Genomic DNA, 26,415 nt, shown 5'->3' with positions numbered 1-26,415 from the left:
ATATCATGTGCACTCGATAACTAAAATCTTGAATGAGAAGCCTCAAATGTGTAAAAGAAACAGCTTAGAAAACATCTAGTTATTTAAAAAAACTTAAGATTGCTAGTTTAAAATTTTTCGACAAAAAAGAAAAGTAAATCGTTGCCATCTGATGACAAAAAAAAGAGGGGGGGGAGTTCCATGAAACCAAGAGTACAAATAAAAGTTCCATTTCTTTTTTTCTATGTGTTTGTTCGTGATGTTCACCGTATACATATATGTTTGAATGATGTACATAACAGGCAGTTCTTCGATTTCGTCATTGTTTGGGATAACAATGTTATTTTTCAATTTCAGGAAAGATATATATATATATTTGCATATTTATATATATATACACAGAAGTATATTGATATAATATATTATTTATTTCCATGTAAATTTTTTTTATGGGTTTATGCCTTACTCCTCACTGGGCTCATTTTTTTCCCCCTCGTATTGTATTGTTTCCTCCCGTAATCAAAGCCAGATTATCACTGCCCTATGTGAATTGGAAAACAAAATGAAAGTTGTAAATTTTTTCTAAAGAAAAAGAACAAATTATGTATTGAACTGCATATTGTTTGTTATTTCGTGTCGATATTTTGTTTGTTATGTTATATATATGTGTGTGTGTGTGTTATTGAAATTATAAATTAAAAATAAATATTTGTTTTTATTTAATGACTGTTTCCGCTTCGTTTTATTCCGAAGAGAAATTTGCAATTTTATTTTGGATATACAGTGAAACCTGTATAAAACGGAAGGTCAAGAGACAAATTATTTTCAGTTCCAGACAGGTTTCTGTTTCGTAGAAGTGCACATGAAAATATATATGCAGTGATTTATTTCTATCATTTACGAAACTTAAGTTTTGAGATCACCCTAACTTCTATAACCCAACGAGTGTTAAACAAAGACATGCGTATTATTATTTTGCATTTTTTCATGTTTGCTGATTGAAATAACTACACATTTGAAATTTCATATTTAATTTTGTTAATAGTTAAACATCGAAACGTTCACCTGAATAGCAATAGAATAAAAATTTACTTTTGTTGAAAATGAAATTTTTTTTAATGCAGTGAAACCTCGATATTTAGTGGATCGAGAAAAAATATCGTTGTAGAGGGATTATCGTTATATCGAGAAGAAACATTTTTCCTTGGGTGTGATCAAATTTATGCTGTGTTTGTTATCATCTTTTCTACATCCCCACTGTTAATAGCATCAGAAAATGTGCTTTTATGTATTTATTTGCCGCAAAAATTTTTTAACTGATTAATTTATTATAAAAATTCACTAAGATGCATTGTAAAAACATTTCCCGCACTGCACTCGTGTGTCTTACACAGAAAGTAGCAATACCGATAAATTCCTTTAGCTTTCTGTGACTTTTTAGTGCAAAATATTGAAGTTGTCAGATGCCTTCAGAAGAAGGAAAACAAGTGACGAAGTTAAAATTAAATTCAAAACGATTTTGAACAAAACATAAAAAAAATACAGTTTTTTATAGTGGTTTCAGAAATGTTTTAAAAATATTGTTATAGAGGGATTTATCACAGTAAAGGGTATATTGTAGCAAAGTTTCACTGTATATTTGAGAAATTGGATATCTTTTTGAAAAAAGATAGATAATAAGCATTCATCGTTTTTCCAAGAAGTGAAAGAGTTCGCCTAAAAGAATGGGGAATCAGAACAACTTAAACTTTTTTCCCGTTCAAACAACAAAAACTTGCAGTTGGTAAAAAATTCTTTCAGTTTTAGCAGGTTTTGTATCTACAAATATAACCTAGATATTCCTTCTGTTTCCACGACAGACAGTTTCCATCTAAAAGAGGTTTCCTATTATTGAAAAAGCATTAATTATTCACAATACTATATAGGCCTATTTGTCCCGTTTAAGACAGGTTTCCATCTCATACAGTGTCCGTCTTAGACAGGTTTCACTGTAGTAGTATCTTGAGTTCAGGGATGTAACTAGGGGAACAGCAGGGAGGGTCTGGTGCTCAAAATGCTGGACCAGGAAGGGCGCTGAGCTCACTCTTTCATAGGTACAGATTCCTATACTTCAAAACTCTAGTTTGCCATATGACAAAATATTTCGTTGCTGAAGAAAACATGTCACTCAAATAAAAGAGAAAATTGAGGATTCATTTTTTTGGCAATTTTGTAAAAGGACTATAAGATCTGTTTTTCCAGATATATTTTGGCCATCCTGACAATTTTTTAATGATAATATGTATATAATCACCCCCCCCCCCCCACCAGTATTTTTGATGAAGCCTACTACTTGAATTTTCGTGCATCACTGAAATCAAGGACAAAAATTATTTCGCCAACTTATAAATTATATTAACCCTTTGGGCCAGGGGTTCTTAAACTGTGTGCCGCCAACATTTGTCAGGGGTGCCGCAGAATGATGACAAAGGTTCTTTGAAGTGATTCTTTGTTACACTGCTCTGAAGAACCGCAGAAAAGCAATGATTAAGAAAAAGGCTGCTGCCAGAGTAAAAAAATTTGAGAACCCCTACTGTTTTAGGGGTATTGACAAGGTATTTCGCCTCCTTAAAAAGCCTCTTATTTTAGCATTAACAAGGTCAAACATTTTGCAAAGTTGATTTTTCAATGGGACACTTTTCCCAGTACTTAGTTTTCAATTGCTGAAAATCGGAAGAAAGCCTACCTTATTAAAAAATATATTGAAGGTCGTTTAGTGATTTCTGCTGGGCCGTTTAAAGGGTTAAGATAATAATGAATTTTTATATTTGTCCAACATATTTGTCATGTGTTGAATTATTTCGTAAAGTTCATTTCAGTCCGCTATAATTTTCAGCAGCACTTCATTTCCCTCATTTAGCAGTTTTAGCAAATAATTGGGAAACTTATACTTGGCAATATTTTATATACGGAAATCCCAATTTCTCTTGATTTTTCTCGAAGCAGTGAGCCCGATATTGTGCGCCAGGACTAAGGTCTTCTGTTGCGAATACAACTTGAGGATTTTTAGGGATTTTTAAATAAATGGGCAAAACGGAAAAATCTGGTCTTATAACAGGGAGATTTTGATAAGGCTGGAAAAAATCACAAAGCTTTTTGGGTAAATCAGGCGTACTAGCACCTATGCCCTTTGTTTGTTGAAAATTCTGGAAAAGGGAACAATAAAATGGTAACTTTCCCTCAGTGACTGAGTAAATTTTTGCTTCCAGTCGCAACCCTGCTTGCAAACTTATAAGTTTTTCTGGGATCGGTGTGTGCACCCCACAAAAAAAACTTGGTTATGACTCTGGTGTCCTACAATCTATAAGAGCAATTCACTCCTTTGTGTGGCATCTCTTTATAGATGTAACAACTTAAATACAATTAAGATCCCTGCCTTCTAAGCACAAGATGAGACTCGGCTACGTCATGTCACGGATTTTATTCAATCCTTTCAAGTAAAAACGATTGCATGATTGAGTACTGAGAATAGCTTATCAGTAACTGAGCTTTCATGATTGGCTTGTCCTTCTAATAAGAAATAGAATCATCCGAGGTGACTTGACATGCTGTAGCCAAGTTTGATCTAGAGGTTGGAAAAGACCATACTTAAGTTTGAGACTGCTCTAGACACACACACACTATAGATCATAGTTTCCCAACCTATTTTGTCCCACCGCCTCCTTCTTCAGAAATTTTTTTCTCCTATCACCCCCCAACGCAATCTAACCCATAGGATCCTATGTTATACCCGTAACTTCTACCGCCCCCTGGAGCATGCCATTGCTCCCCCCCCCCAGGGGTCGTTAACGCCCACATTGGGAATCATTGCTATAGATGAAAAACATTTGTCAGGGACATTTTGATCGCTGCATGGACGGAAATACGAACGTCAAAGGTGGAGTCGACTGATGTAATGTATATATGTATATATGAATTGCCATCATCATCATCGTGCCCCCCAGCAATAATAAACGTGCTTCCCCAGACGTCCAATTCTATCTCCATCTATGGATCACTGCATGCGAATCGTTCCTAATCTTGATGTTAGATGACAGCATCAATATTATGAATCGAACAACAGAAACAAATTTGTTTGCTGAAAAACAATTGACGGTACATCCAAGTTCAATTTGTGGACTTTGCAGCACAGACACAACTACGGAAATTTCGTATCGTCTGCTTCTTTTGATGTTCTTGAATCATTTTTAATTTCAAAATTAGATGACAGCACAGGCACAACCACGGAAATTTCTTGTCGTCTGCTTCTTCCGATGTTCTTGAATCATTTTTAATTTCAAAATTAGATGACAGCACAGGCACAACCACGGAAATTTCTTGTCGTCTGCTTCTTCCGATGTTCTTGCCAAAGAAAAGAACTGAACTTCAATAAAAGGTCAATTTTCGATGTTGGTCGTAGGGAGTTGACCTGAATGAGAATGACTGATCACCGCATGGATCATTTTTAATTTCACGAGTAGATGGCAGCACCACACTATCCGAACTGCCTCTGGTAGAGCAAAAAAATGACTTTGTCACAGTTTCACTGTATAATTAAATCAGAAACGGACGAGATCATCATCAACATCGCCGCACTTCTTTGTTGTTTTTGTTTACTGAAAACATTCGGGGTGGGGTTGGCATTTGAAGTTTCGCTTATTAAACTTTTCAATACTAATTATTGTAACATATGGGAAAGCAGTGATTGCACAATTCAAGTGAGTGAGCACGTGTTTTGTAAATTCCATTTTTTTAACCCATGAAATTTTTTCTTTTTCTCTTGGTATAAAATGTCCATATTTATCAGTTAAAATGTTTAAACAAACATATAAGTATTGATTTGTTACTGAAATGACATCGTGAGTTTATTTATGTAATTGCATATTGATTTAATTTTCTTGTAGGGATAATATGAGTCACCACATAGCCTCGACCTCTAGAAGTGCCCCCCACAAGGCAAAGATTTTTCACATGGTTCCCCCCCCCCCCCAGGGTTTAAGCTAGATAAAAAATTCCTTTAGCAAAAAAGCGAAAGGGGGGGGGGGAGGAGGAGGGAAGCTTTAGCAAAATGCTACAATGCTAGTGATTTATAGTTGGATGTCTTCTCGTTTCGTGCCTCCTGTATGCATTTTTGCGAAAGTGGTTGCTACTTCTTTCACATTTTGCGAAAAATGCGACCGTAGCTTAAACCCTGGTACCTCCCGATCTTCTAGTCAATTTATGGTTCAATAGAATAGGAAAGCATTAATTAATTCCAGGCTAAAGCTCATGCCATCCTTCAAGAGGGTCCACAGGTGAAATTCCGAGTTAAAGGGTAACAGATAAATTGGGACCACAGAGATATTACTCTCACTCCTGAAGATTGGGACACTCGTTGCGGGGGAGGGGCGAGCACAAAAAATGTATAGTCCCGCGGGCAAAAAAAAACCATTGATTTAGATCAGTGTTCTTCCTTTTCACTGGATCATATCCAGGGCAGCAACTAGATATTTGGTCACTCAGGGCAAGCACACATTTTGACTTCCCCTTGTAATGTTGAAGGAGAGGTTTCAGAATGAAATTTGCTCCCTCTCGGGTCCAGCGCCCGAGGCACAAGACCCGCCTGCTCTCCTGTAGTTGCGGCCCTGGTCATAATATCCCCTACCATGGCCACAACTGAAGGGGTTGGTCTGGTGTTTAGGGCGCTGAACCAGAGAGGGCACGAATTTCACCCTGCGATATATATCACTTCAGAGATCTCTTAGCACTTGTAGCTTGCCATTGAATATGGATATTCTGTAGATAGAGGTAGTGTCACCCTGTAGGATTTTTTTGTGCAAAATCAAATTGTCACCAAAATTTGTAGATGCCAGTTACAAGTTTTCATCAAATGTCTACTTTGGAAACGCTGATTTCTATGATGTATTGTAAACAAAAGACTAAATTTCTCCTGAACTGGAAAACCGATAGGGTTTATTGTAAGCTCTTTTGAAAGTTAGTGGAATGGACAAGTTTTTGGTAAATTCAACTGATTGTAGCTAGAAGGGTGTTTGCAGAATTTGCGATTAAAAAATTTGGTGACAATTCGATTTTGTAGCTTTGCCAATCTTTCAGTGGCTGTAGTTTGCCATTAAATTCAGATATTCCGATGAAATTGGTGCAACCTTATAGGATTTTCTTTGCGCTCTGTAAATATGCGTTTAGTTTGAGTGCAGGTTTCTCAGAAACTTTACAAATCCGAGTTTTTTTTCAGACTTCACACATTTTTTTCCATAATCGATTATCTACCATAACTCAAAAACAGTTTGAGATAAAACAGGATTGGTAGAGTGTTTCATTACCCACTTGTCTATCACCCCCTTTTTCATTTAGCGAAATAGGTATGATTCACCCTGTATATATATTATTATTGCACTATATTCATTAATTTATATTTTCTTTTTAAAGAATATAAAACAATACAAATATAAAGCACAAACATAATGACTATATAACCGCTTGGCTGCATACAGTCCAATCTGTTTAATGGGAAACTCAAGGTTCTACCGAAATTTTTCATATTAACCGTGAATTTCATGTTATTCGATAAGTATGACAGAAAAAAAATTTCACATTCTATTTCCGTTAGTCTGAAATTTGATACAGTGTAGATTTATACAAATATAATACACTGAATTAATCATCAAGTTCTCTTTTAAAAGGCTTGCTCTTTCCCTAAATTTGTAAAACACAAAATTTGCGTACCAGCAGCAGCATTCAATCACCTTTTGGTAGAACGTTGGCTTCTGGTTCATCATTTGATTCACTCAGATCTTGGTTACATGCAGCGATAATGTCATTGTCTGTCTGGAAATAATCCCACCAACAGTTGGAATATTTTCATCGACTTCAACGTGTTCTTCAAATTGATCTGCTGTCAGAATTCCATGATATTCAGCTTCTTAAATCAACGAAGGTTTGGTTTCATTTTCGACAGCATTTGTTTTCACTTCGTGAATCTACCATGCTGAAAGCAGTTCCATAACTTTTGCAGAAGAGACAAAATTCCATGCACTTCTAAGCAATGTCATCGCTTCTAACAAATTCACTGAAAAACTGGTTCTGCTGTCAAAACACAGAATTCATTTTCTGCATGATTCCTCTTCGGTAGTGCACATTAACAACATTCATCCCACCCTTTACCGTCCCAGAATTTTTTACAAAGCATTTATTAAAATTCAGGTTGGCAAATCCTTTCACGTTAAATGATCTTCCATTTAAAAAGTTCATGTTAAGCATATTTTTTAACATATCGCCATAGAGGATGACACGACAAAGAATTCTTTTCATGTTAACCAGAGTTTCACATTAAGCAGGTTCATGCTAGCAATGTTTGACTGTCTTTTTTTATTTTTATCTCATTTACTATGAAAATGGACAAGATAGGCCACAAATATAAGAAATTCAGTGTTTGGATTTTTTCACCATGTAGTATTCGAACAAAAGCTGGGACACGTGTCCCAGTCATAGTCAGTGATAAGATGCATACGTCCCAGTCGTAGTCAGTGATAAGATGCATACGTCCCAGTCGTAGTCAGTGATAAGATGCATACGTCCCAGTCGTAGTCAGTGATAAGATGCATACGTCCCAGTCGTAGTACGTGATAAGATGCATACGTCCCAGTCGTAGTCAGTGATAAGATGCATACGTCCCAGTCGTAGTCAGTGATAAGATGCATACATCCCAGTCGTAGTCAGTGATAAGATGCATACGTCCCAGTCGTAGTCAGTGATAAGATGCATACGTCCCAGTCGTAGTCAGTGATAAGATGCATACGTCCCAGTCATAGTCAATGACATTATACATATGAAGGAACAGTGTACGTACATATATGGTTTTGAGCAAGGTAACTGCAGTGCCATCTGAGTAACTGAAGATAAAATATGAGCAACTGGTCTGGCTCTAAGATTGTGATATAGTACAGTTAGTTTCCGAACAACTTTTGTCCCAGTAGTAATTTTTAGAAATGTTAGTGGAGGACGTGCATACGCCCATTAGTAGTCATAGGGTTGAAAAATACTTGCAAACTAAAGATAAAATCAATACTTGTAGAATATATCGGAACATTTTATTGGGAGAAAAGACGAAATAACTCCAATTTCTTGAATAGATACCTTACAGCAGTATTGAATAATTTTACCTTCAATAATTGTTCATTTGCTCCATTACAAACACTAGTTTTGATGCTTTGTGTACTCCTAATCTGTTTTGCAATTTGGAATGAACTACATCGAATAGAGAAAAAAAAATCCTTTCAACACAGGCAGTCGATGCTGTGGCTGTAGTTAGCATGTTCACAAAGAATGCGTATCAAACTCTCCATAATTATATCTTTACCTAAAACAGTATAAAAACTATTCTACCATTCAAAATCAGATATTGTATCAAGGCCGTAGCGAGGGTAGGTACTTGGGGGCCTGGTTGTTTGAAAGCCATTTATAGATGGCAGTAAATCACACACACACCTCTCTCTATTTTTTTACATTGAAGTTTGCTCCCCATTTTTTTTTTTCTTTTCTACAACTTGAATCACAAAAATGGTAGCTATATATTTGGAAAGTAATAATACTTCAATATATTTATTTTATATGTAATTTTACGTCATTTTTAAGACCTGTATAAGGAATGCAATTCAGAGTAGGTTTTTTAAATATTTTTCCCGGCGTTCTATAGGCTTCACTAATTATGGAGGAAATTATCAGCTCAAAATAAAAAATTATGCATCGTAGGGTTAAGATTTTATTGGAGATGTCACTATCCATCTGAGATCTGTGCGGTCTTAACAAACTTTTGTAAGGATTAACCAATTTTCTCAACATAAGATTCAAGAGAATTGCAAGTATTCTATTGTACCTCTAAAGGAAGTACCAATCCACCTGAACCAGAAACTATATTTGCAGTATTCTCTGTAACGGAATTTGACATTTTATATTTGAAGTTTTCTTCTGTTGACTTCACTGAACAAAACACCAAATTTACTAAATAATTTCTGGTATGTGATGAGCCAGCGTCTGTGCAGTGGTAAGATGCTTGTCTTCCATCATGAAGGTTGATGTCAAAGTCCACGGGTTCAAGTCTAGGGAAGAACGTAAAAAAAAGTTATGTATATCTACCCTAGGTGGTCACCCTAGACACCATGAAGAAGAAGACACCATAATGGTGCTTTCATTTCCCACCCATCTTCACTGGATGGAAAAATTGCAGTATGGCAATATATGACTGGAGTTGGTCCCCAAAGCAGAATATGCTGAAATCTGTGACGTACGTCACAGAACAATCGGTGCTACTGCAGAACAGTCTGGAAGAATTTTAAGAACAGTGTAGAAAACACTATTATGGGAATGTTTACCACAACAATACAAAACATTCAGTTCATGTACAGTGAAGTAGTATATGATGAACCAGATATATCAATAGTATCAACGAGAATGATTTTATGTACCACACACTGTTTGATAACACACACACAATTGGTTCATTATGAATATTCATACATCCATCCATTGCCATGCAAACAGCATAATTTTCTAACTCGGCTTTACATCCCTTAACTTCATCCTTGTTGATCTTGGGTTACCATTAATCAGCTAAATAAGTATGAGTTAGTTAAATAATAATATTTAAAAATGTAATAATTATTTAAAATAATTTAACAGAAAAATTAAATTGCTTTTTAAAGCTGTGTAAATTTATTCGATTAAAACAGATAATTTTTCAAACCTGAAATAAATTATTTAAAAATTTGTTGATTGAAATCACTGCATCCCTGAACGTCTCTGATATTTTATTGGAAAAAATCCAGAGTTTTCAAATTATCTACGCTATTTATGCTAAAATAGTTCTTTATGAATTTTGGTAATTTTTTCAGGACAGAAATAAAACTGCTATTCACATTTCTGTTATGAAATATGATCGGTTTGGCTATCGGAAAAGAAGAAATTTTTTTTCGTGTGGTTTAGCAGAAGATGATGGAAAATATTTGTCTGTTCTAGTGTTTTTTCAATTTTGAAGGATAATTGCAAAAAAGAAAACTGGTGAGAGGATATATCAAGCATGGTGTAAAACTAGTCTTTCTGGTTCAGTGCCCGTGGCTGTCCTGGTGAAATTATGAGCCTCTCTTCAAACAAGTCGTGGTTCAGTGATTATGATATAGCAAGTGTGTGTGTGTGCATGTGCGTGGTATTATCTCTCGCAGCAAGTGAAATGAATTGTGGGTGTAAAGAAGAATGTAGGACACAAGATAAAATATGTAGATGGTCGCGTCTATTCTTTTCCTATGATGTCAGCAGTGCAGGATTAGTGATGCTATAGAGCTAGAGAGATTGGGGACAGACAGGAAGAAGGGGAAAAAATGGTTTTTGAAAGCTTATCCAATATATATATTTTTCAGGTCATGGGATGACAACTGTCTTTGCCTTACTGCATTATAGGGAAAACGGGAGGGGGGGGGGGGTTGGTGGTTTGAATTTCTATGTCAATAAGAAAGTTTTTATGAAATCATTTGATGATGGCTATTACATTAGGTTTTGGTGAAATTAATAATTTTTTAAGGCATTTTCCTTCATCGTGTTTTATTTAAAAGGTTTTTTTTTCCCAGCTTGTTTTGGAACGGTTCAAGAGGAGAAGTTATTTAAGAAAAAACTAAAAATTTATCGTTGTTGTAGAAATTTTTTTCTCTCAAATTTGTTTTGAACAGTGGTTTCCTATAATGTTGACGATTGATTGATGACCCAGTACAAGGCTTGATGAATCCCAGTTTTTCTCTATCTATCTGCGGCTATTAAAAATATGTTATTGAAGTCTGAAGACAAGACAGGATTTTGGGAAATTGTGTCAATGTGGGAAGAGTCACAAAATCATGGAAAAGTTTTTGATTTAAAAACATTTTTTGATAGAGGGAGTGATACAGCTTTTTTTCTCAGCTCAACAATACATCAAAGGAAAATAAACCTTTTCTGGATATTATGCAGAGGTTAACTCAGAAAGAAAAGTAATCTGGTCTCTGCTGGGGATCAAATCCAGGTCTTTGAAAGCAGGCAAATGCGCTACTATATACACCACTTGAGATACCACCCCCTCCTTCCTTATTTCACTCTCTTTGGTTTGAAGTGCTGAAATAGGGTTGTTAGTAGCCTCCCTTAACCTCAGCAAATGGCCCTCAGTTCTACTTGACATTAAGACTCAAAGGTTGCAACTCAGTGTGTAACATTAGAAGAAAAATATTTTTCTACTTGCCTGTTTTTTATATTTTTTCATCGTCTTTCCTCAATTGCGAACAATAATCCTGGTTATATTGGAGAATGATCCAATGAATATTGCTCTTTGCAATAATGTAACACGTTATTCAACTCCAAATATGCTCATATCCATAAAAAAAATCAAATATTAAAAATAGTTCCATATTCCATTATAGAATGGCAGGCTAGTTCTGCCACCCCAGCTCATTACGCCCCTGTGATCCTCCCGGAATTGAGATGCTTACTATTGGTGCATTTACCCTCACTACTCCTTCAAATTAATCTACGATTGCAGTGTAAGGGAAACTGTTGTACCTTGACCATATCAAACAACATGAAACACTTGAAATAATATTGCATCCTAGCTGATGTTTTTCGAGTGCAATACATTAGAAATACATAACCTTACAGCTGAACGTGTTTTCAGCTCTTTGTCTGTGACCTTGACAGAGATTTTGCAAGTGGCACATTTTAGCAAAAAAAATTGTGTGCTTCTTTTTGCAGTGTTTCTTCTTAACATTGCAAATTTAGTTAAACTACATTTAGTAATTACAATCTACACAATCAGCCGATAAACCATACCAAGTGCTGCTCATTCATACTAAGCTCTGTCCCCAAAGCAGAATAAGCCAAAATTTGCTGCATATGCTGCAGAACAATCAATGCTACTGCAGAAAAATCTGGAAGAATTTTAGGAAAAAGTGTAGAAGAAAACATTATTATGGGAATTTTTACCACAGAACATTTCCAGTCAGCTGAGGGCTCGTTGCAGAACAATGCAAAACATTCTGCTTTGGGGAGCTCTGTGAGAAAACCCAATGAGGTGGCTGAGAAATAGATGCTCATAACAAATATATGAAATCCATATTTATTATGGGCATCTATTTCTCAGCCACCTTATTAGGCATTTTGCCTGTTTTGGCCTTGTATTTGTATAAAAGTTATTAATGTTTTTTACAAATAGTTGAACATTGTATACTTTGAAACAAAAAAACATTGTATGCCTTACAACTAGTTTACCTTGGAATAATCAATTTATACTAATTTATAATATTGCTTTTTTTGCTTTTAAATACAATTTATATTTTAAACATTAGTTCTATACTTTCCTGTAAAAATACTTCAGCTACCCCCCATTTCTTCTCTTCCATTCCCATTTGGTTATTTCCTTGTCAAATTTATGGACGAAACAATGTTTTTTGATGCATCCAACAAAAAATTTTACCAAGTGGAAACTTTCTTAGGGGGAATGGGGAGGGGGTTGTGTGAAAGAATGAAGAAATCTAGTTATACCCAATGGGGAAATGTTTTGTTTCAATATGCAGACCTTCCAACTCTCCCGATTTAGGCCGGAAACTCCAGATTTTTTGCCCTTCCTCCGGCTCTCCTAATTTTTTAAAGTTTCTCCAGATTTTAGCAGAAAATCAGATTTGGAAGAAAATTTTTTTAGATTTCATTTAGATCGGAATTTTTTTAGATTTCCTCCAAGCTTTCAGGAGGTCATGACATCAATGACTTCGTATGCCCAAGATTATCCATCACTAATAGCATCCAAGATGAATATATTCTGCTCAAGGGCTACGCAGGACCTACCTAGGAAGGAAGAGGACACTCACTTTTTCTCAATCGCTTAAAAAACACAATTGTTTTTGATCGGGTCTGCGAGGAAGTGCCCCCGGGCGAATCTCTGTATTTCTGGATTCCAAAAGGTGGCACGTCTGATCAAATTTAATGTAATTCTAGTTCATGTAATCTAGTTCAGTATCTAATGTAATGAGCTCTAGAATAAATATTTTATACAAATGAATATTTCAAACATGCAAAAGTGTATATTTTAGTGCAATAAGTTGCACATTGGCATTGCACTACTTTGAAAACAAAAAGATGTCCTGTAAAATATACCTATGACCTCTACTTAACTAGGAGAAGTTCCATCCTAATTAAGCAAGTGCATGAATAAATTTCATTAGAATAAAGAAAGAACTCCCTTTAATGAAATCTGAGGGAAGTTTTATTGTACTTTATGAGCCGTTTCGGTAGTGAATCATGAGATGAACGATAATTCTTAACTAATTTATTACGGAACAATATTTACATCTTGTTCCCGCCATGTTGTCATTCCCTTCAAGTGTTGCCACCTTCGTAAAACATAATACTGTATTTTCTGGTGTTGCCAGATACATAACAATTCTCCCACACTAAATTAAGAGATGATTAATGATACAATCAAAAGTTATACACAAGAATCAACACTTGAACAGTCACAAGTTCAATCTTTGAACTGGTTTTCTAGAGCGAGTTGAGCGTCTCAGTTGAGTAGTCTGAGCTGGAGGAAAAATAGTTCTTGTTGATCGAGGAGTTGCATTTGAAGTTTGCTCTGTTTCAGTAGAAGCATCTACCATAGATGAAGTCTTGTGTTGGCAAACTGCAGGAATCTCTCGTTGACATACATGATCACTAAAAGTGACAGATTTCTTTTGAGGGAAGTGTCTCATAGGAACTGATAGTCGAATAGGAGTTGGAGAAGACGGTCGATTGACTTCACACCGTCGAAGCTGTTCAAAATGTCTCTTGATAATGTATCCATCATCTAGTTCAACTAGGTAATGAACACGACCCAATCGTTGAACAACAGTTCCATACTTCCATAGGCTTGAATGAGTGTAATTTCTTGACTGTACTCTATCTCCTTCCTTGAAAAATTTGTCAAAGACTGGCTGTGTTGCATTGTTCTTGTATGACTTAGGAGTTGTAGGTTTGAGGAGATCTAGCTTTGTTCTGAGATTCTCTCCCAACAATAATTCTGCTGGTGTCTTTCCACATGAAAGAGGTGTAGCTCTGTACCGAAACAATAGTTTACATAATTTTTCGTGAAGTGTTCCTCGTTCGAATTCCATGCATTTCAGTTTTGTCTTCAGGGTTTGGCAATAACGTTCTGCTTGTCCATTTGTTGAGGGATGACCAGGAGCTATCATTCGTTGTCGAATACCATTTCGTTTGCAGAAGTCCATGAATTCTTGTGATTTGAAAATTGAAGCATTATCACTAACGAGAATTTCTGGCAGTCCATGTCGACTGAATATTTCTCGCAGGAAATGAATTGTAATAGCAGAATCTGGAGCTTTCTTCATGTAGTAGATTTCTGGCCATTTAGACTTTGCATCGATGACAAGTAAGAAAAAATGTCCCATGAAGGGTCCCGCATAGTCCATGTGAACACGTTGCCAATTTCTTGTTGGACTTTCCCAATTGTGCACTGGAGCTTTCTGGGGGTTTTTCTTGACGTCACAACAGTTCTTGCAACTTTTCACTAGACTTTCTATGTCAGAGTCAATATTCTTCCAATAGCAGTAATTTCGAGCAAGTGCTTTCATCTTCACTATTCCACAATGAGTTGAGTGTAGTTCTTGAAGGATGGTTGGTTGAAGTGTCTTAGGTATTATTACACGCTGTCCACGAAGTAGAATTCCTTCTTGTAATGTTATTTCTGGGTCATATAAAGTTCCTTCCATCACATTTTTCTTTAGTTCACGTAGATCATCATCCAATTCTGTATATTTTCGGATTTCTTCAGAAGTAATTGTGTCTGTGGATATGTGTCTAATCACTGATGCTTGCAGGATGTATTCATCATCAACAGTATTGACTTGTACATCTGTCAGTGGTAAGGGACTTCTCGACAAATAGTCTACATTTGCATGTTCGGATGATTTTCGATGTCTGATGTCATAGTCGAAGTTGGAAAGGAAATGTGCATACCGCAACATTCTTGTAGCTGACAATTCTGGAAGTTTTTTCTCTGGATGCAAGAGAGTCATCATTGGTTTATTGTCCACAACCAATGTGAATTTTCGACCAAAGATGTAATCATAGAACTTTCTGCATGCCCAATACACAGCTGTAGCTTCTCGATCGAGCTGGCTGTAATTTTTCTCAGCAGCTGTTAGTGATCATGAAGCGAATGCAATAGGACGTTCACTTCCATCAGGCATAATATGCGATAATATTCCGGATAGACCATGTGGACTAGCATCAGTAGCCAAAGTCACTGGAAGTTCTGGAGTAAATGGTATGAGGACTTGGTCACTAGCAATTTCAGACTTGATTTTTATCCATGCTGCTTCACAATCAGCTGTCCAGTTGAACGGAATACTTTTCTTGAGAAGAATATTTAGTGGGTGAAGTAACCTTGATGCACTCTTGATGAATTTCGAGTAATACATAACTAAGCCCAAAAATTCTCTCAATTCGTCAACGTTTTTTGGTCTGGGTGCTTCTTGAATAGCTTGAATCTTAGCTGGAGATTTGTTCAGTCCTTTGGAAGTTATAACATGTCCAAGGTATTCTACACTTTTTTCAAAAAATTTACATTTGTTGATATTTACATGCAAATGATATTTTCATAATTTATTTAGAACATTCAGCAAGTGTGTTGTGCATTCCTCATAAGTCTTGCCTTGTATAATTAAATCATCAAAATATGCAGTTACTCCATCTAAATCTTGAACAAACTGATCCATGAAAGAATGAAATTCGTTCGGTGCAGTTTTAATACCAAAAAACAATCTTTTTGCCAAATAGGTACCTCGATGTGTAGAGATCGTTTGAACTTTTGCACTGTCTTCATCGACTGCTAAATGCAAATATGCTTTATGGATGTCCAAGGTGCAGAAATATGATCCACCTCGTAGCTTGTTGAATATATCTTCAATCTTGGGTATTGGGTGTCTGGCATCATGAAGTTGATTGTTTACAGTCACCTTATAATCAGCACAAAGTCTTACAGAACCATCAGATTTTGGCACGATGACAAGTGGAGTTCCCCATTCTGAATGATCCACTTTTTCTATGATCCCTTGATCACACAAGTTATCCAGTTCTTTTTCAACTTTTTCACGCAAAGCATATGGTACTGGACGAGGTTTAACAAACACTGGTTTGGCATCTTTCCGCAATTTCAGGGAGCATGTATAATCTGGAATCTTGCCCACTGTTTGTTCAAAAACATCAGAGTATTCATTGACAATACTAGGAACAGATCTTTTTACGGCACACACAGGTATATGCTTGACACTTGAGGAATCATGAATGTCATTTATGTTGATATCCAATTTACGCATCCAATTTCGACCAAGGATAGGTTCTCTCTTCAAATTGACAAGGTATAATTCTTCTTCACTGGATTTAGCATTGTAGCATACAGTCACTTTGACGTATCCGATAGGTTTGAAAATTTCACCTGTATAACTTCGGAAAAATATATTTGTTTTCAGGATCGGAAGATTTAGGTTTAAGCGCCTGTAGTCACTTATGTTCATGATGCTCACACGACTACCAGAGTCACATTCGAAATGACAATTTTTCCCATTTAATTGAATGACTGCAAATATTCTATCGTCTTTTTCAGCAGTGTTAGTGCATATATCAACAATTTGGCTCACTTGAAAGTGATCTGGATTTTCGACATATTGAACAGTATTTCCTTCAGATCCGCTTTTATTTTTCCGTTTCAGAAGCTCTGTAATACATACTCTACTGATATGACCTTTTTTGAAGCAAATCTGGCATGAGAGCTTGTGTTTCACTCGACAGTTTTGAGTCTGGTGGTTGTTTTTTCCGCAATGGAGACACACGTTTTCTAACCCGATGTCTCTCAAATTGAGGTTTCGCTTCCGACTTGCCGATCTGTCGCGTCGATGCGGAGTCGATTTCCGTCGCGAACTCCCGCTGTTATTACATTGCGCAATTTTATTCACGCTGGAACCGTAATTACTCTTGTAGAGTTCTTTATTTTCGATTTTCGAAGCTTCAATCACTAATGCGACTTCGAGTGTTTCGTCGAATGTCAGTTCAGCTTGTTGTAGAATTCTTTCGCGGATTTCGGCATCCTGTAATCCTCGTATAAATTGAGCACGTAGCATGAGGTTGATGACAGATTTTGAGCATTCAGCATTTTCACAACTAGATTTGAATTCGGCGGTTTTCGAAAGTTCTTTTAATGTAGCGATATAATTCGAAATCGGCTCACCTGGGTGTTGTGTGCGGCAAAGAAACTTGTGTTGTTCCGTCAGGATGTTTACCCTTTTGCAGAGATGATCTTTCAAGATTTTCAGCAGGTCGTCGTACGTCTTCGATGAAGGGAGATCCGGTGAAGTTAGACTGGAAAGCAGGTGATATTACTTGGATCCGAGACAGTTGATTAGCACCATTTTCTTGGCTTCGGCGACGTCGGCTGTTGAATCCGTGAGTCCTTTGAGCTGGAAGTAGTTTTCGAGTCTTTGTACATATTCACCGAAACTTTCGTTAGCTTCGTCGTAGCATTCAAACGAGATCGATTGTGACTGGAGAAGCGTTTTCACATTGACGCCGGTTGAAGATGCTGGATGAGTTTTGTTTAGTTTCGAGACGAAATTACTTAAAACGGTTACTAGATCGTCGATGTCTGCCATTTCCGATTCTTTTTTTTTGTTTTCACTCGTCGCCAACTTTATTGTACTTTATGAGCCGTTTCGGTAGTGAATCATGAGATGAACGATAATTCTTAACTAATTTATTACGGAACAATATTTACATCTCGTTCCCGCCATGTTGTCATTCCCTTCAAGTGTTGCCACCTTCGTAAAACATAATACTGTATTTTCTGGTGTTGCCAGATACATAACAGAAGTGAGAGAGAGATCTTAGAAATTTAAGGAAAGTGTTTGTGATTTTCAGAAAAAATGTTACCTCCGTTCACAGTCTGTTACCTTATAAAAATATACACATATTTTGCTAATTTTACATTTAATTCTTTTTATCTGACTTGTACTCCGCGAATTATGCACAGGAGATTATGGTATGCTTGCAGGACTTTTGCAGGAAATTGCGAGATTTTTACAGGAAATTGCAGGACTTTTGTGTTTTCAAGGTTAGCAGGTCTGAATATCTGATTTATATGAAAAATTCTCATTATTCTCTCTCGTTGTTTTTCCTAGTGATATTTGTATTTTTCTGTCTTTGTAATTTTACCGTTTTAAGACACAACAGTGTATGCTTCAAACATTTTAACCTTTTCAAGAATCCATGTTTCATGATGCCAGTAAGAAAAATATATAATGTTAAACTAATATAATGTTTCATACAGTGTATGGTTACTAAAGATGAATATAGTGAAATTTTACAGTAAACATTGACTAAGGAAAAAAAAAGTTTGAAAAACAAAATGTAAACAATGTATTTCATTTTTATATCACCCACAATTTTTTAAATTCCTATCTTTATTATTATTATTTCATTAAGTAACTATCAAGCCGTAGTAGACAACCGAGACAGTATAAAAACCAGTTTGAGCAAGTAAGCACCGAGAAAATGAACAATCATAGTCAAGGTGTCACATTTGTCAACTTTCTGAAGGGTATCTTAACTTCATGCCGCTCACTAGGCTACGGTATATGATTTCAATTCATCCTTGTCCAACCTAGGACAAGGATGACTACCCCCCTAGAGGGGAGGACTACTAGTACTACTATGTACTAGGAAGGGGACTACCCCCCCCCCTCCCCTTCCTAGACATGCTTAGCTGAAACACCCTGTAAAGGTTGGACTGTTTCAATACTGATTGATCTAAATGGAAATAATAACTCATCTAAATAGGTGCCTTGAAATCCAACTCCATACTTAATTGATGAATTGATTGAATAGAAATATTTCAGATCAGTGAAATGTGGAAAAATTGAAAATCGCTGTTGTCTTTGTGTGATACATGCGTAACTAAGACTAACTTTCTTTAATTTTTTCTAGACGCTCAGATCAATCATGGATGTACTGCTATCAAGAAATTTGTTGAAGATATGCAAGTCCTTGATCGTTCTGAATGTTATTATCAGTTTGCATGGAAGTAAGATTTTTTTCTCTCATTATTTTTGTGAAGTGTAATGTTGTATAGCGAAAGTGAGACAACGATTTATGTTTGATTCATCGTATAAGTCAGGAGTTCTCAAAACTCTGCCTAGCAGTTCCCTGGTGTACGACCAACCTTTGTCAGAGGCCTCACGGAGTGATGGTTCTGACAAAGGTTTTTTGAAGCGATTCTTTATTGCACTTCTCTGGTGAGCAACGGATAAGTGTTTATTAGAGAAAGAGGGCGTCTCTGGTGAAAAAAGTTTTAGAACCCCTGACATCATAAGTAATTTTTTTATTAATGTTGCTTAAAATTTGTTTCAATACAGTTTTCTCTTTCGTCTTTTTTTTTCTCTCGTAACAGAATCGTTCGGTTTAGCTGGTGTTAGATTCAATGTAGTTAATGTGACTGAAACCGAAATGCATGTGCATTGGTCTCCAGTAGCAGATTCATCTCTTCATGTCGAAAAATATCAGGTATATTATTAAATAACCATTGTTAAAATGTTGTGACGTAGTGCCTCACAATTCTGTCCTAAATTATGAAGAGACAGTGCAAAAGTGTGCATGGGATTACAGATTTGTTGTTTGTTATTAGTCATTTTTCATTGGTGTTTATTTGTGCTATACTTAATATACAGTCCATGTCAGAAGTAGGTTATCACATTTTCACAGTAACTAGCTACCATTACAGGATTTTTTCAAAGGGGAATTCATTTTTTCCTTCCGAAAGAGGGGGTGTTCCCCTGTGTATGCCTGTGACCACTACTTAACTATTCATGCATCTCACCCAACACCCTGAGGAATTTCTAATTTGTTGAGTTGGTAGATGCCTGAACATATTTTTCTGAGTAAACGTGTGCACCCCTAATGTATTTATATGTGTTTCCTTGATCCAGTGGTACTTCCACCTGTCTTCCATATTCTAAGGTTAGAATGGCAGGTACTGAATGGGAGATCGGCTTGCATTCATGTATAAAAATGGGAAAACTGCAGAAAACAGGGAGTTAGCAATCTGGGGAATCATTTTGCATAGTATCTGACGTCTGGGTAATGTGTAAAGTAGCTACTACTACTTAACCACACATGCTCCTCTGCCATATTCCTCTGCGGAACTTCTAACGAATTGGTACATGTTGTGAACCTAATATAAGGTGTGTTTCTGTGTGATGCTTATTATGTGTACTTCCTACCATCTGCCATCTATTTTTTGAACTGTGAGTGAAGTTCCATAGTAGTAGTAGGTTTAAAAGTAACAAACTTACGTTGTAGGTTTGTTCCTCTCTGTGGTGAGACTTTTTAACCGGGAGGTCTACTCCCATTCATGCCTGAAAGTTGGGAACCACAGAAAACCAACTTTGACTGACCACCACTGTGGCGATAGTGAGGTTTGAACCTGGGTGCTCGTGATGCTAGTCCATCACTATGGCCACCCGACAATCACAGCAGCTGTGTAAAGTGGCTGGATACTTTGTAAAGATGCAAGACTTGGACTGCAACATGTATATATGTGTAGTTACTTCTCCTGACTTATGAAGAGAATCCATTCTGAGCATATCCTTAAGCTGAATCACTCATTATTCAAAATGAAGTCACCAATTTAAAACCAGAAACAAGGTAGCCCTGTCAAACAAATGTCGTCATCATCCCAGAAATGGCCAGTTCAATCATACTATCCCATCTAGATGTTATATTGCTAGTGATTTATAGGCAAACTTAGGGTTCATAGAGAACAATAAAGTTTTGGCTTAGGACCGGAATAGAGTTTAAGTCGGAGAGTTGCTGTGTATAGTTCTATTTCTTTTTTCTTCTCCAATAGAGAAGCGAGACTGTGGTTTAACAACAAATTAATCTATTTCCCATAGACATGTAAACGATATTGTTTCACTATTGACTAGTTTTGCGATTCAATATTAATTCAGCAATGGATCAGTGCCAAATTGCACTGCACCACTGTATTAGTTTTCAGTTTTTTAATGAAAAACTTTTATTATTCAATTTAAATCTAAACTCTTGCGATTGAGTAGCTTATGTGTGTATATATAAAAAAAGGAAAATTATATAAAACGTGTGTCCATTACAGATTTCAGCTTTTCCGATTGAGTCTCACGGTGATATTAATATGATCAATAGAAACCAATGGACATTCTACAACACTACAACTAAATCTGAGTTGTTGGGACTGTATCCCGGTACTTTGTATAACTTGAGCCTTTGGGCCTTCACCGATAAAGGTTTAACAGATGTGTCCAGTCAGAAAATATGGACTGAAATCGGTGGTAAGTAACTAGCACTAGAGGTACATTAAGCTTGAGAAATGCATACCATAAACATATACAAAAATGCATGCCCTAAACCATATTACTTTTTTTATAACATCCTTTGTTTTAATTTAACTGTTATCAAGATAATCTTTTGGTATGTTTTTTCATTTCATATACATAGCAAAAGCATTGAGTAATTGTGCTGTATAGAAATATTTTCCTCAAATGGTTTCTAAGATTCTAATGGTTCAAGACGTTTTACATAGTACGTCTTGAATTAAAACTCATATTTTAAACAAAGATAGTTTCAGTTATTGACTCATGTTATATTCTAGCACCAGATGTTCCACCAGCCGTTGATGTTGTAGAGCGCAAAGGAAAAACATTGTCTGTGAATTTACCTGTTGGTTCAAATTCAAAGGGGCCAATAACGTAAGTTGTACTGAAATCTCATATTACATACTTTGATTTTCATCTCTTTGCAGATTTGAACCTGAAATCCTTTTGTTATGAATGTTATCTGTTACTTCTCTCTCACTCATTGTAAAATACATGGTATGGGGGGGGGGGTTATGTACAGTAAAAATGGTCTATAATAGCAGTTTATAAACAAAAGCTAACTCCTAACATCTGAAATTCCAAAATTCTGCGTAATAGACCTATCTTTCATCCAATAGATGGAAGTACAATATAGTTGTTCTCTAGTGAAAACAGCAATTAGAGATGCCAGTCTTGTTCTTCTATTTAAAGAAATTATATTTGTGATAAGCAATATGCAACAGTTGAATTCTGTTTTTGCTTAAGTGTAACAGCAACGATTAAGAAACAGATGTTTTTTTGGTTCTGCATCTAGTAGCAAAACAATCAGTGATTCTAAAGGACACATCACTGAAATTGTGTTCTAACACATGTGTTCGAAAAAGAGCAGAATCAGTGCTTACTGAAAAGCATCACAACATATGTTGTACACACTAAACAATATCATAGTTATTAACAATGATGGTTCTCCAACCTTTCATGCTTCAAGTAACCCCCGAAATGCACAAGAGCTTGTGTTCCCCCCCCCCCCCCCAGAAATGCATAGGAGGCATATGTGCCCTTTACAGTATACATATAATAGGAGCTTGGAGCTTTCTCTTAAAAATGTGTAGGGGACTGCATAGGTCTATCCTTAGAAATTAGTAGGATGTTCACATACCCCCCCCCCTCCAGGCATGCATAGGATTCTTGCATACTCATAGACATGCATAGGATGCTTGCTGCTTACCTTCTAGAGATGTGTAGGAAGCTTATGTACCTTTTTTTATATTGTTTCATAGCCAATGTTTTGCAATCTTTTTATTACTTCTTATTTTTTTCTGTCATTGCTGCTTATTATTTGGGTATCCCTGAGAGAATGGCCAGTTAAATACCTCCAGTGGTATCGGGAAACATTGATCTAGAATAAAATATTTTCCAATGAAAGAAATATGTTTTTCTTTTTATTGAACAGCCTATATATGCACATAAGCTAGATGCAAGTAATTAAGATATTTCTAATTTTCTATTCTATTTATCTTTCATAGGAGCTACCAAGTTGTAGTACTGGAGAAAAGTCCCATAATGTACCTGACTCCTGAAGAACTTGGTGATTTTGCCACATCACAGAGCACAGGCTTGCCATTTTACATAGCAGCTGATTTGACACCCGAAGAAGCGAATGAAACTTTTGTGGTTGGTAATGCAAGAACTTATGGCAATTATTATAATGCTCCGCTAATCGAAGACAAGAAATATGAAATTCTTGTTGGCGTTGTGAGCACCTTAAATGGGGTGAGTTAGAGAAAATCCTATTCATACTCTTTTCAATTTTAAGTGGCCTCATGTTTCATATAACTTAATTGTTAGCATACTATTTTATCCAGCGTAGTTTTACCAATATATTTTCAGTTGTGTTTTATTGGTTGGTTCTGTTTAAAATACTGCATTGTGTTTTCCTTTCCCAGTTAAAGAATTTGAGTAATTTCACATCTATTTTATTATTGATGTTGAAACTCTTATTGAGAAACCAAAATATTTTTGGCAAAATAATAACAATTGTGTGTATTTAATTTGCAGGTGACAAAAGTTACCTATTCATCCCTGAAGTCCACTGAAAGTAGTCATACAATGGCACAGAATAGTGACCAGGGTAATATTTGTTTTAGTAATTATGCTCCCTTTAATCTTCATTTTTTTTCTTCAGATAATGGAGTTGAATAACTGATTTTATTTGATCTAGTAGAAATATAGTTATTTATTTATTTTTATTATACATTCACACAATTGGACAAAAATACAAAGATATAGTGAAAGACAAAATACAAAAATCTACAAGTAAGAACACAACAATAAAAAGACAAAGAAAATTTAACATGCACTCTGACCTGTAGGGATTATTTTAATCTTTCCATCAGCGGAGTTACCTAATTTGAAGTTATTACAATGCAACAACCTACGGCATTTATACATAGTTATTGTGTTCCAAAATAAAAAAAGGAAGAACATTATATAAGGCAGAATATTGAGAGATCTGAGAATAAGTTTGTTTTATGATGTAAATTTAGATATTTTTATTTTGTTTAAACAATGAATTTAGCTGATTGTAATATAGCTTTCTAATTTGATTTTTTTACTACTGAGATACTGTCTTTTGTGGAATTCGCCACATTGTTCATATCATCGACGTTATGATAAATATTTTACCAAAAACATTTCATTATAGGGGAGGAAAACAAACTTGAATATTTCTACAATATTGATTTTTTTTATTGCACCACCATTGAAAAATTCTGCTGCTTTTGATACTCTGTAACTCTATAGAAGCTTTCATGGACTCCCCCCCCCCCAGTTTCATGAGACATCAGTTGAAAATCTAAAACAAAAAAATATAAGAGAAATGCCATAAGTAATCAGACTATTTGACCTAATTTATCACGTTGTATAAGCTAGTAATGCCCAGCTTTTTAAGAACCCAATGGCGCATGTGCAATTTTTCATAATGGCAGCAGGTACAAATATCAAAATCTGAAACTTTATTTTGGAGAGACAAAATTGTTAAATGGGGGATTTATAGGGATATCTACCCTAATTTTAACATAGGTTGTTTATGCATGTGTGCATTGGATATTTTGTGATTCTCATCTTATAATCCATACCTTTTTTTTAGTTCGTACTAGCTCCATGCTGTCTGTGGCTTTATCAGCAGCAATTGGCGTGTTTGGGTTTTTGCTCGTGATATCTGTGATAGTTTATATTTTGCTGCGGAAAAGGTATGGAAAACGTAGACCATCTGATCAACTGGTGCTGCGTGTTCACGGTTTTGAAGGGGTGAGGTTTTGTTTTGTTCAAATCAAAATTATTCTCATTATCACTAAAAATATCTTGATTAATATTTTCTTTTTCATTACTACCCAACAATCTGGGGATCTTTTTGTGTGTAAGGGTTATGAAATAAACCCCTTTTCAGCATTTTGTAAGTTATATTTCATTACTTATCACATTTAGACAAAGTTTGAAATAGTTATTGTTTTATAAATTCAATGATATAATTATTTCAGCAATGTTATGTTTCCTCTGAGCTGCACAAGGGTGTGAGGAAAATGCTTAAGCACAAGCAAAATCACTTAATGCACCATTAATGCATATGTGAGAGCTTGAACAAATCGCAAAAAAATCTATGTTCCAGAAAATATTTTTAGGTACCAAACATTTTTTTCCTCTAAAAGGTCAAAAATAGTATTTCTTTCTACTTTTCCAGGACATAGTGACTGTCTTCATTATTAATAGATACTCTGAAATAAATTCTAAAAATTTTGTATTCTAAGATTTTGATTCATAGAAAATTATAGGTTTCTTAGTTGTTATTAGTGACGTGGTGCCCAGGATTTGTCCAGTCCGGTATATGGCACAGAAAAATATCTACACTAATAAAAGAAATTAGAGCATTGCTAAGTGGTTAGGTGCATTTTGCGGCAAAAGACATGAGGAAAAAAGTCATTCTAAATTTGCAGTAAATTGTTGATCCTGGTCTTAATTAGCCATTGGGTACATAAAATGAAAATGATAAAATTTCCCCTTTCTGTTTCAGTGGAATCTTAATTTTTGCTTCAAATTTTATGCTCTTGTATAATTTTCTAGGAAGCTTGTTCTGCATTATTCTTTAGAAACATTTTTATCCTATGACTATTCATGGGCTTACGTATCGAGTGTTTTTATAATAATATATTTTTTTGCAATCTTATAACACAGGAAGAAAATGGGTTTCTGCCTGGACTGCATCTGGACAATGACACAGATCTTGCAGAGTATTATGATCAGTTGAAAGATCACTACAGCCAGATCCCTCGCAAGCAGATAGAAGTTCATCAAGCAGTTCTAGGAATCGGACAGTTTGGGGAAGTTCGAGAAGGAGTTGTTCAGAGGCAGGCTGAAAGTATACCTTGTCTGGTTCAGCACACTCAAGGTAATGAGTATAGCTTAACTTAAAGAGATTTACAAGATCATTAACATGCTGGGATTAACTATAAAGTGTAGTATATGCAAGTATTAAATTAAATAGTATTAAAATTATGCACTGATTCATGTTGCAGCACCATCGATTGTCGTGGAGAAAGAAAAACGTAGTCTTCTGCAGGAACTTGATAAGATGGCGAGGATCGGATTTCATCCTAATGTTGTTGAGTTTTTAGGTGCATGTGACGAGAGAGGTAATTGAAATCATATCGATTGACCCTTCACTCACATTTTTTATTTCAGTGAAATTTGTTACATTTATCTTTCCTTGTGTGTAAGCTGACTTTCCTGAACCAACTTGAGGACCCCAAAATGGCAAAGATTTTAAAATTTAAGCACAATGATACCTTGATATAATTATACTCTGCAGACAAAGAAAAAAATACTGTAGAGGAGTTATCATTATATCAAGAGTTAGCATTATCATCAGTTGCCACCAACTTTATGCTGTTGTTGGCATTTCTTCTGAATTGGCCTTGTTGTATTG

General features: G+C 35.7%; 1 protein-coding gene across 1 annotated transcript in view; it reads left to right on the top strand.

The window, feature by feature from the left end:
- Positions 1-4,579: 4,579 nt before the first annotated feature.
- Positions 4,580-26,415, top strand: part of LOC149080969 (uncharacterized) — a 38,271-nt gene continuing 16,435 nt past the window's right edge. Inside the window, exons 1-10 of the mRNA XM_089237692.1 lie at positions 4,580-4,715; positions 19,033-19,129; positions 19,496-19,608; positions 21,215-21,410; positions 21,731-21,827; positions 22,961-23,207; positions 23,493-23,565; positions 24,583-24,743; positions 25,665-25,878; positions 26,006-26,122. Of these exons, the coding sequence (XP_089093818.1) occupies positions 19,048-19,129; positions 19,496-19,608; positions 21,215-21,410; positions 21,731-21,827; positions 22,961-23,207; positions 23,493-23,565; positions 24,583-24,743; positions 25,665-25,878; positions 26,006-26,122 (1,300 nt within the window). The 5' untranslated portion in view covers positions 4,580-4,715; positions 19,033-19,047. The remainder of the gene's footprint in view (positions 4,716-19,032; positions 19,130-19,495; positions 19,609-21,214; positions 21,411-21,730; positions 21,828-22,960; positions 23,208-23,492; positions 23,566-24,582; positions 24,744-25,664; positions 25,879-26,005; positions 26,123-26,415) is intronic.

Source organism: Pholcus phalangioides, unplaced genomic scaffold (genome assembly GCF_987345545.1).
Source record: "Pholcus phalangioides strain wild (caught in Gottingen) unplaced genomic scaffold, Ppha-v1.0 ptg000010l_1, whole genome shotgun sequence".
Lineage (NCBI taxonomy): Eukaryota > Metazoa > Arthropoda > Arachnida > Araneae > Pholcidae > Pholcus > Pholcus phalangioides.
The sequence above is the reverse complement of the archived record's forward strand: the minus strand, read 5'-3'. Positions and strand labels throughout refer to the sequence as shown.